Source organism: Xiphophorus hellerii, chromosome 14, assembly GCF_003331165.1.
Source record: "Xiphophorus hellerii strain 12219 chromosome 14, Xiphophorus_hellerii-4.1, whole genome shotgun sequence".
NCBI classification, from domain to species: Eukaryota; Metazoa; Chordata; class Actinopteri; order Cyprinodontiformes; family Poeciliidae; genus Xiphophorus; species Xiphophorus hellerii.
Window position 1 is genome coordinate 14,674,301 of NC_045685.1, and position 12,071 is coordinate 14,686,371.

General features: G+C 38.2%; 1 protein-coding gene across 1 annotated transcript in view; it reads left to right on the top strand.

Annotated features, from left to right (window-relative positions):
• LOC116733291 (glucosidase 2 subunit beta-like) overlaps positions 1-12,071 on the top strand; it is a 145,518-nt gene that overhangs the window by 61,110 nt on the left and 72,337 nt on the right. The window contains exon 10 of the mRNA XM_032584088.1: positions 2,758-2,827. Coding sequence (XP_032439979.1) covers positions 2,758-2,827 — 70 coding nt within the window. The remainder of the gene's footprint in view (positions 1-2,757; positions 2,828-12,071) is intronic.

The window sequence follows — 12,071 nt, forward strand, 5'->3', positions numbered from 1 at the left end:
GGGGCCCGGCTCTCGATGGACAAATACCCACGGTGTGTCCATTGTATGTCTAAGCACTCACTCACTGTCGGGCAGCTGGGGAACGGTGAATAAAGATCCTTCAAAGGCAGGCGGTTTTTCAAGAGCAAGCCTCTTTTTACTTGTGTTGACTGATTTCTGAGCGCGCTGTGTTTGGCTTCTTCGTGGCTTTACGCTGCCAGTTTCTCTCCTGAACAAACACAAATGAGTACAAAGACAGGACATGAAAATGTAGGTGGAATAAGAACAGGTTTTAAAGTGTTTTTTCCCCTAGTGAATCTGTCTGTAATGCAACACACCATGCAAAAGTTTTCTTCTTCAGGGTGTTTGTGAAACTCCTGAAGTTTAGAGACGACACCACTTTAATTGGTCTGAATTAGGACAGTAATGAGTCTGCATACAAACAGGAGGTGAATCGGCTGGTCCGCTGATGCAGTCAGAATCACTAGAGGCTAAATCTGCTGAAAACAATGGAGACTTCAGTAGAACCTGCATCCTGCAGAAACTTAGGGTGTATTCACACCTGACACATTTGGTCTGTTTTACATCCAGAGTTCATGATTTCAGACCTTTTGTGCAGATGTGAACACACATGCAAATCCTGTTGACTAAACAACTGTTTATCTTCTACACTTGCCTTCAGACAATCTGTCCTGTGGTTTGACTCATCCATAAAACAGGACAGCTCCAAACTGCAACAAACAATTAGGTCTGCAGAGAGGATCATCAGGACTGACATCGCCTCTGTTCATGCCCTGTATACGTCCAGGGCCATTGAAAGGTCAGCTAATATATCTGTCGACACGACACATCCTGGTAACAGGTTATTTAGGCTTTTAGCCTCAGGTTGGCGATATAGAATGCTAATGTCAAAACCCAGCCTACACTGAGACAGTTTCAATCCCCAGGCAATCCATCTGCTGAACACAATGAAAATCTCACAGCCAGGGTTGACAGCTAACTTAGCTGGAAACAAATAAGCATATTTGGACTAGCACAGTAAGACTTCCCTCTTTTCATGTGCATGTACATGTATCTACTGTATATATGTACTGTCTGTATGCGTGTATAACAAAAAATGGACTGTATACACTTTTTCCTGTAAATACTACACATGTCCTTACCTGTCCCTTGAGTCCTTACTTACTAAGTGTTTTTGACATATTGAAGTTTGCTGTTGTGACTATACTTTATAATGCATACAATGGAAACCTAAGTCAAATTTCTTGCTTGTAGCTACAAACTTGGCAAATTTTGATCCAATTTTTAAAAGCCAAGGTTTTTTGACTATAAAGATGTGGTTTGGTATTTTTTTAAAACTCATTTCTTCTTCTGCTAAAACGTGTTTACTGGACGTAACATAATTTTTCTGAGTGAATGGATATCTGAACTGAAAAAACATTTTAAAAGTAAATGAAGTATAGATTGTATTTTTCCCTCATAATCTACCAACTGAAAGATCTCAAAAGTAACAGTACATGTTACGTTTGTCGATTTTTCAAGTAAAAGTGTGCAAAAAACCTCCAGCGTGTGAATGATTGAATGTAGTGTTAATCATTTTGAAGTCTTCTGACTTCAACAAAGTGCTATAAAACACATAGAATTTTGTGATTTTAATGCAACAACATAGAAAAAAGTCAGATGGATTTGAGCATCTTTGGTAGATACTGTAGTCTTGTTTCCACAAAATGACCAAGAAAGCTTTTAATTTAAGGCAGAAGAATCATTTCACTCAATTGCTTTAGAACGCATGTCAGAACTGATGCTCTTTTCCTTCAGCGGTTGCGTCTGCCTTCAGTCCAGTCTGTCAGAAAGAGAATCCAAACTGCAAACACCACATGAAAAGTCAAAGTGATCTTAAGCAGGTTTTTGTTCCCTTCAGAAGCAGTGAGTCACATTGCATTTGGTGACACCTCTCACTTGCACAGTTGAGTTTACAGTCTTGTTTTTCCATAACGGAGAAGATGACAGCATGCGGCATGTGACAGCTTATCAAATCAAACCCACATTTCCTCTTTCCCATATGTAGGACTCTTTTCATGTTGAGATGTCCTCACTGCTAGAGTCTCCTATAGAAAGCTTTTTTTTCTCTTTTGTTCCTATGAGCATCAAAAAGGAGGACGCATGAAGGAAAATAAACATTTTATAATCTTAGGGAGGAAAAATACTGGCTACAGATAAACATCTTTCTTTTTATCAAGTGTATCCTTTACTGCTAAGCTGCAGCTTAGTAGTCAATATTTACTCCGGGAGGTGATTATCGGCGCTAACAACTTCCACAAGCCACAGAATCAGAGTGTGACTTTTAAAATAAATTGTGGCGTCTTTTAAAGGGAAATTAAAGAGCTGAAATTGTTTTGGCTTTGCCTGGATTTCCCCTGTGACCTAAAAACAGAACACAAGCATCCAAGCATGTTGTCTTTCATCATTAAACTGTCTTTCGAAAGGCTCCTGAGAGAGGCTCCTGGAGCACAGTGAGAGATGCCTTGTACTTCGAAACATCAAGTGTCGTCAGCGTCTGCTGGGAGGTGCATATTAGAGTCGTGGACTTGAGCTGAAAGGATCTTTGAAAATAAAAAAAAATAAAAATCTCTCTTACCCGCGCTCTCTTTCACAAACACAAGATGTGCTGGTTTCCATGTCGCTTTATGCAATAACGCAGGTGATATCCAAGGTCTGCTAAGTGTACAGATCTTTGACCCTGCTTTCTCACCCTCTCTGCCTCCATTGTGCTCACAGATCAAAGACGCCCACAGTGCCCCAGGTGGTCTCATGAGTGAAGATCCTCACTTAAAGGCAGCTGACAGAGGTAAGTTATTAAACCTCACCACTGTCTTCGCACACACACACGCAAACACGCGCCCACACATTTTCTTTGATCCCTATTGTAGAATGTCTTTCTTTATTTTTATCAAAGATCCTCTTACAGTACAATGCCATAGCTTTTTCCTACTATTACAAATACAGTTCTGTCTGTCATTACAGTTAATAACAATCATGCAACCGCAAGTCATCCTTTGGTTAAGATATAGCAATTGATCATAAATTCATTTACCACATAAGGTGAGTGTTCTTTTCAAAAAGTCTTGTAATATTAATTATATGGATTTTTCTATGCCTTTTTTCAGAGTTGTAAAAGATGGGTACTCATTTTTAACGTGCCTCATCTTGGCGTAACTATACCACTTTTATGTGGATTGAAATGTTAAGAAATCAGGCAAATTTTGTTCAACATTAAGTTCTGTTGTGTACAGTATATAGTGCTATGAACTGTTCCGTTCCATAGTTATTTGGTTGCATGTAATTTTTCAAAGAAATCCAGCTTATATACAAAATGCTATTTTGCTTAAATCATGAATTTACTTTGATCAGCCCAGATTTTTAGGTCATGTCACACGACATGCCTGGTTGGCATCTAAACTGAAGAATCATTGACATCTACATGTGTGAAAAGAGTTACAGTGAACCACAATGAGAGCCAATATGTACAAACTTGGAACTTTGGTGAACCTTCCCAGGATTGGCTGGCCTATCAAAATTACTCCAAGAGTTTGTTACTCATGTAGATGTTTGCAAAGAACTCAAAGCAACAGGCGTACATGCCTCAGGTAATGTCAGTGTTCATGATTCAACAACAAAAAAAAAAGACCTATGTCTAGGTCTCTTTTTGTTCCGATTTTCTCTTTCCAACAATCGTTAGGATGCCCCAATTATTTGGTTGGTTCTAAAGATAATCTTTAGAGATATTTCTGCAGAGTGGGGTGTTTTGAGTGATCTTTTCCACACAGAAGTATGTTGGGAACACTCAAAGCTAAAATCGAGGATATTCAATGTCTTCGGTTGTCTTGGCCTGATATTGCAACGTGTGTCACGTTTCCTAAGAAAGAATGTGACCTGTAGCCAATCAGAAAGCAAGGTGATAGAAACACAGAAGACCTTTTTTCAGTGAAATATACAACCATGTTGGTGTTTTAACCTCAACCAGCTACAACTTTTTATTCCAATATCTCCATGAGTTTGTGGCCTTCCCACAGCTTTTGACAAAATATTTTGTTATTGCATAAACAGTCAAAACTTTGAGATTAGAAAAGTGTAACTCAAAGTGCGTAGACCTTGTAAATTATGCATTCATAAAACCATTTGGCACACCCGTTCTAATTAAAGTTTCATAAGGTGCGTATTGAATTTGGATTACCTTAGTTTTGAGGTAAAAACCCTGCTAATGCAGTCAAGTCTGACGTGGGGGAATTGGCTGCATTTGTAGGTGTGTTGCTTCTCTCAAAGGGAGGAGCCAGAGACATTGGAGGTACTGTGACCAGGTTTTTCTCGTATAGAAAATGCGAGATAAATGATTATGAGATTTGTTTTTAAATCCTCCCATTACTGGTTGTACAGCCTGCCTTTTCCAGCTGTGTATATGGAACCTGTAGAATATGTACAACTTTTTAAACAGAATTCATGTGATTCTTACAATAAAAACAGTAACATTTCATTTCTAAACAGATGTATCAATGATAAAGATGGCTCCTTTCTTTAAAAAAAAAAAGAGAAAAACTACACTGGCAATAAAGAAATTACAATTAGCTGAGTTTTCTATTTTGCATCCAATCACGCATGATTGGAGATTCAAGTTGGGGCACAGCTTTTCTGGCAATGCAAGAAGAGAATTCTTTGGGGGGGTTTGGTAGCTGCTATACTTATATTAAAAACTAAATGAAAATTGGTGCATGCTTTGAATGTGAAATTGTGACAATGGAAGTGTCTCTGATGAGATATATCACTCCATTTTACACTGTCTTTATGCTAGAGGAATAATATGATAAACTAAGGAGTTGGTATGTCCATATCTGGATTGAAGAACGGTCATGTGCTTATAGGCAATTTGATCCAGACATTGTCAAAGTATGCTCAGTCTTGCCATGTAGTTTAAGATATTTCACCTGGAAAATGGCTAATGTATATTTAAGAGATTACCTATTGCTGAAAAATATTCAAGCATATTGTTCTAAGCTCTGCTTTGGATTTAGCTTTCAAAAATATTTAATCACACAAACAGGAGTATTTTTTTATACCTGGAAGCTTGGTGAATAAAACAGGTTATCAATTTATGGAAGCGGTGTTTTTCTATACCTCCCGCACATTTTCCTGCAGCCACAGTTTGAAATAAATCGAAAGAAGGGTTCTCCTGATATAGATGTGATGGAGAGAGCTGTTTCCTGTGTATCGTGTTTTGTTTTCATACAGCCAGTTTATTCTCCCTTTCACACCACCAGCACATTATCCTGCTCCATCTGCTGCCAGGAGACAGAGCCAGGTATTTATGGTGAACATAAAAAGTGAGTGCATTCCCTGTCACCTATAGCCCAAGATTTACAGCATATTTGACAAACATTCTGAATATAAAAAAAAAGAGTGTTCAGTTTGTATAAGAGTTTAGATCCTGTCTGTTGTGCAAGCTCCCAGCGGATGGTACCGTTAGTACATGTGCGTGCTGCTCGATGTGTACGTACGCCTCCCCGCTGAGCGGAAATGTGTCGATCTGTCTGCTTGTGGTGCTACATATGTGTCTGTACGCCTGTGTGTATTTTTGGGCGTGTGTGCGTGCGGTGAATCTGCCTGCTCTGAAACACCAGCAACAGATAACAGATGGTCCCCCTGCATTAGAAGTGTTTTATTTCCCCGAGGAAACCAGATATGTCAAAAATAAGCATGTGCAACATTAGTCATTTGGAATATTCATGCCCCCGCCGTCCGACGGTTTCCTTTTCACAGCCAAAATACCACCAGCCCAAATCTCCCAAGAAACGGAGAGAATAAAAAAAAAAGCAGTCAGCTGAGTTGATGGTGTGGTAAGGGTTGAGGTCCTTCACATGATTTTAACATTGGAAATTTATTTTCGGGCTTTCTTAGCACAGCGATCCCTTGATTAAAAATGGGTTACAGTCTGTGGATATTTTCTTGTCAAGAATCTCACCTCCCCAGTTCCACAGGGTAATATGCACACATGTTCATGAACCTGTCTGAGACTGAATAAACTCAATGGGTCACACTTTCCTCTTCCTCTTATCTTGCCATTTTTCTTTGTTATCTACACGTTGTGTCTCTGAAGCTCTGATGTCTTTAATCTCCACCTCCTCTTGGTTCAAGGTATCTACTCCATCTCCTCACCACTGAGAGTGGTCAGCATCCTTGTCCTTGGCGGCAGACTTGTGTTTGCATCATTATCAAGCCTGATTAACCATCCATGTATTTGGAGGTATTCACCCCACTGGGAGCCAATGGCATGTTTCTTTCCGACTGCAGAAAGCATGAATTTTGAGCAGCATGTTTGTCTTCATGGTCCCTCGTGTTCAGGGTTAATTCATGGCAGTGTGCGTGAATGGTGTGCAGAGAGAGAGAGAGGAAGAGAGAAATTGCAGGCAATAAAAAGGAGGTGGAAAAGCTACTAAACAGGAGTGTGGTGCTTATCGCACAAATGCAATATAATTTATTCAGGAATATGCAAATCCAACAATCACTCTGCCTTGTTTACCGAAGGGACCTGCTGATTCAGAGACTGAAAGAGAAAGAGAGGCTGCCAGAGATGCCGACCTACGGTGTAGACTCAAAGGCGCCCAGCGCTAACTCATTTTACTGGTTTTCTTTAAATTGAAGAAATGAGGTGTGTCGGGCAATTTCTTGCTTATTTCCTAGATGCTATGTCCTTCACATTTAGTCTGCTTATGCTGGCTTGTTGACAGAATGACTGGAGTTGTGCAGAGTTTTGGGATGTGTTGCCTCTAGCTTTCTTGCACGGTTAATTAAATCTTTGGAATTTGCAAACAGCAGTACACCGTAACAATATAAAAAGTATACTATTATTTCATCCTTCAGCTCAGGCTGATAGATATTTGTGCCAATAAATATATTTTTGTTTTTATTCATTAGCAGCCTATCTCAAATAACTGTGGCCAGCAAGAACTCACTGGGGCCTCAGTTTGCAATGTTTACAGAGATAGTTTTTTTCTGTTGTTTAAATGAGTAATTAGCATAAAAAAATGCAATTTTATTAAATGTCACTTGCCTTGACACTGTGTCACCAGTGTGCTGTAATTATTAAGCACAAACTTTCTACTGTGATTGCTTGATTTTCATTGGTCCTTGTTAACGTTCAGAAACCTGATACCTTATTACCAGTAACTAGCCCATTTCTAGTAACCATGTACTTGAATGTTGGAATTTGTAGATTTTTCACTGCACTTTTGATTTTAATGAAGAAATGCATATAAATCTTGTGTCCTATTAAACCTTGAAATAAGTCTTGGAACAAAAAAAATCTTGCTCTCAGCACTGAAATTAACTTTTGGCCAAAAGGACTCAACGGTAAAGGTTGGGGTAAAACTCTTCCACTGCCACCAAGGCAGTTCCAGTCACTGATGATGATGTGATATTTACAAGAACTGCCACAGCCAGATTAACCCCAACAGAGGCCCAAGGGCAAAACTGACCTGTGGACTTGTGTTGAACCACAGATTTTGTAAATTTTCTGTTCATTGAATGCGCACTAGTCAAGGTTGACCTTCAGCAGTCAAATGGCAGATCTATTATAGTTTGCCTTGAGCCAGAAAAAAACAACTTGTGGTCAGTCAGTGGAATGCCATATTGACTGTTTTGTTTGTGTCAGCTGTGTTAGTGTTGATTGTTGTATCTTTAAGAATTTAATTATGTTTGGATTTGCAGTGGTCTTGGTTAAGAAGAGGATTGTCATGTGTCATGTTTCAGTATCCACTAGGATCACTCAAATTATGTAAATAACAACAAATACATTAGCCTATAACAAAAATAACTTGTGAAATTAGCGGTTTCAGGCAGTGATAATAGTAGTGTAAAGAATAATTCACCCTGATTTTCTGGTATAGACCAAAAACATTTATTACATTAATTGGTGATTCTAAGGTGACGTTAGGTGCAGTTGCATTTCTTTGCATATTGTTTCCCGTTTCTCTGTTGGTCCTCTGATGGACTGGTGATCAGCTCAGGATGCACAATCAGTGGAGAATATATACCATAGACCTCTACAAAATATAAACAAATGTTTCATAAAAATCTCAACTTCATATCCAATTAGTTGGTCTTAATACCAAAATAAAACTAAACCACAACAACAGTCAGATTTTGAATGGTGTCTCTTGGAGAGGTCTTCTGGGATTCATGAAGAAAGCAGTTCACTATTCACTGATGCACTTTGAGATTTTTCTGACCATTTTAAATATTCACAAAACCTTCCCTGGTGTCATCGTTTTTGGAAGAATTTAGCAGAAGTTGTTTTTTTGTTTGTTTTTTTTAATCCATTTTATATGACCCTTTAATTTAACATACCACCCTTGGCAGCTCAGTTGCATTGCATATAACATTGTCCAGATTTGACACCTGGTTTGTATAGTTCTTACACATCTGAAGACTGGAGCAATCTTAATCTGTTGTGATGAGGGCCTTATTGTAACATCTGCTAAAAGTTAATGTTGTGACAGAGAGAAACTGGTTACATTGATTTCAAGATTAAATTTCCTGTTGACTTGTTGGGGAAGAAGCGCCCTACGAAGTTAGGGGCTTTTCATTTTTCTCAGCTATTTACACAGACCCACTTTTATTTAGTCAACCACAGTAATATCCATCTTGACCATATTCTGGCATTAGCGACTGTAGACCAGTTCAAGAAATCCTTGGAAGAAATAATTATAAAGCCTCATTTTGCTTTGCAAAACTGGCCCATTGGCAAGACAGCTTCTCATTAGATATGCCCGTCAGACTTCACTGGAATAACACTTCCAAAGAACTAAAGAGCCAAAGTAAAGCAAACCATGGAGACAGGTGATTGCCAGCATTTTAATTATTATTGTCTCTCACATTGGAATGTGGTAACTTTTACAGCTAAAACTAGCACAGGATGCTAGTTTCAATAGCAGTAATGGTCATTTTTCCATAGAAAATCTTTCTGTGTAAAAAGCTTTAGAAGAGGTAAAACACTGATTTACCCCACAAAGGTTAGATAACACATAAGGCACTTTGACAGCAAAGTTAAAGCTGACACCTCTCTTTGTAATCTGTTGTTACTGAAAACTTCAAATAACCTAATGTCTTGGAGCTAAATAGAAAATGAACTAGCACTTAATGTAAGTACATTTAAAAATGCTTAATATCCAAGCCAGTTATTTATGAAAGTATTTTGGAGTTTGATTTTGAAACTTGAAAAAAGATAGAAAAATAATTTACATTCTTATTATTCTACAAAAAATAAAAAAATAAATAAAAAAGATCAGGGGGGACGATGAAGTCTTTTCAGCAGAGATAAAGCAAAATTAAATATTGAACTAAGAAGATAACATTACTCTATATGAACATTTTGAAACTTGCAGAAGTTCTTGATCCATTTTAGTTTGGTCTCTGAAAGGTAAGGAGCAAAGTTTGGAAATTTAGCTGAGAAGAAGGCCCCGTCTCAATTCCCAAAGCATCACCAACCGCCTAGCTGCACAGCAATTCTGAAGAGAAAAAAAGGAAAAAAAAGACGCAGGTAAGGGATTTCTCCACTGACAACGCAAGAGGAGAAAAGCTTGCTATGTCATTCCAACCATCTGGAAGTCTGGCTCAGACTTGAGGCTGATGTGTAACTTTTAATTGGAAAGACAGTAGTGGGAGGCAGAAGAGGAGGAAGGAATGATCCCGATGGATAAGGAGGCAATGTCTGCTGCCAGATGGACAAACCTGAGCTTGCTGGTGTGCTTGCCATTTGATTCATGGGCCAATGCAATGTGTGCTGAGCATTACAAAGAGGCTGGTGGAGAGATTTGATCTGGCTCAATACATATAGTTGGAAAGACTGCTTTGTAGACAACATGAGACTTAGACTTTTGGCAGTGTTTAGTTTTAGCCTTAAAAGGTTTGAGTGAAATGTCTTGCAGCTAGTGTAATCCAAAAATCAAGCTTATTCAAGAGATTACACTTCATATAATGGCTCTCTGTATAGACAACTGATTGCCTCTTGATTATAATTGTTGATCTCAATGCTAACAATCTGGATGTAAAACCTTTCTGTGAAGCTCCTTAGGCTTGGATTGCAACATCGAAGCGTTTTTCTTTCAAAAAGGCTTAAAAGTTGAGTGGTAAAGAGTGAATTTACTTGGAGATATTTTTTGGTATTCTTTGGCTACTTTGGAAAATTTTACATTTTCCAAAGTAAAAATTTGATTCATGATTAATTATTTAGTAAAAAAATGTGGATTTATTTATATTATTTATATATTTATTTAATGACCAATCCGATATACCAATTGTCATTAAAATGCTTATATGTCAATTCCCATTAGCTTTATTTTTTATTGCATTATACCTGTTATTAGCATAAATAGGTATTTATGTTAATAAATACCTATTTATGGATCAGGTTGTTTTTAACCACCATCACATTTTATCATGTATGGGTTCTATGAAAAAATGCAAATATTAGGAGTCCATGTTTCATCTTGTTTTTGTAGGCATAGTTAAAAGTGGAAATTGAGGCTGTACTTGTAGCTCTTTCATTAAAATCTGAAATATGATTGGCCATAAATAGTCTGCTTGCTAATTATCAGAATGAAGATGATAGATTTAGATTCTGCAGATGGGTAGACATGGGAAAATGGCGTATTGTTTGAAGTACTTCTGTATGTTATTTTATACTTCTATCTCATCCCTATGTGACAATAAAAATGTTTTTTTCTAAATGTTTATAACTATACAGATTTTAACTAGTCTCAGTTGACAAATGCAAACAATAACTGCAAGTTAGTATATGTGGGTAATTACTAAGTTTGAGCATTTTCAGCAAGTTAGAAAATAACAAGGATTACATTAGTGTTAACTTGCTAATGTTAGCAGTAGCAGGTTCCAACAGCTCAGGATCTGCCAATTATTGTTTTTATAGCTAAACATGGCACATTCAGGTAACTAAAAATTATACCCAAAGCTGAACCAGATCCCTGGGGGTCCACAATTCTTTTGCTAATGTCTCTTGTGATTTGCAAGAAACATTAGTGATTTGGAAGCAGTGTTTTTTAGGTGTTGCCTGAAGATGCATTCACATCCATATGTGCTCCAATTTAGGTCAGATTTAATGAATTACCTTAAAATGTGGCCACAAAGTTATGACACTGTGTCATCCATGCTTTCCCATTTGATTAAAACACAGAAATCTTAGTGTCTATAAATGTCTAAGTTTGTGGAAAGTAGCAACATTATCTAGAAAACCCATCTCCCCCGTTATTCTGGTATTTTAGTTATCCTAGCCGACCTATAAACAGTAAAACTCTTAGTCTGATTTATTGTCTGACAGTGAGAAGCAAAGGTTATGTCTTTTTATATAGTGTATGTAAATAGCAGGTTTGAATTTTACATGGAGTTACCATTTTAGGTTTAAAATAACCCATCAACTGTTCTCTGACTGTTCCCTCCCCATTACTGCAGTCTCACTTGAGTTTTTGAGTCTGAAGGAAAACCTCCAGAGTGTTGAAGGTGAAACAGGAGTCAGTTCCTGGGTCAAGAGTTTGGCTAATGAGAGTTTGAGTTAAAATTTAAGACGTGTATGTTTCCCCCGCCAGATCCCTTCCACAAGTCCCTTCGCTTCCTGCATTCACTAGTCTCTTCAGGCACCAGTATGTTTATCTTCATTTCACACCGCTCTCACACCGCATGTTCATTTTTCACTATTGTTGCCTCCCCCTTTAAGCCCCTACCCCTCCTCACACCTATTTGCCCTACCTCAGTCCCTCGTCCCCCCCGGCATTGCAATTCAATTTGTGCTGTATGTTTCATTCCCTGCTCCGATTTAAATGTATTTCATGTCATCTGCTTTTAATTAACTCTCAGGATATGGCGACGAGGGGAGGAGGCAGACGGAGAGATAAAACCTCTTCACATCCGCCGATGAGTTGTACTGGCAATCATTTACCACTTAGACAGCAGTGAAGAAGCCCCCTTTTTGTTGCCCTGGCAACCAGCGCCTTGGTGATTGATTCCTCGCCAGCGTGGCATCGCTGCAG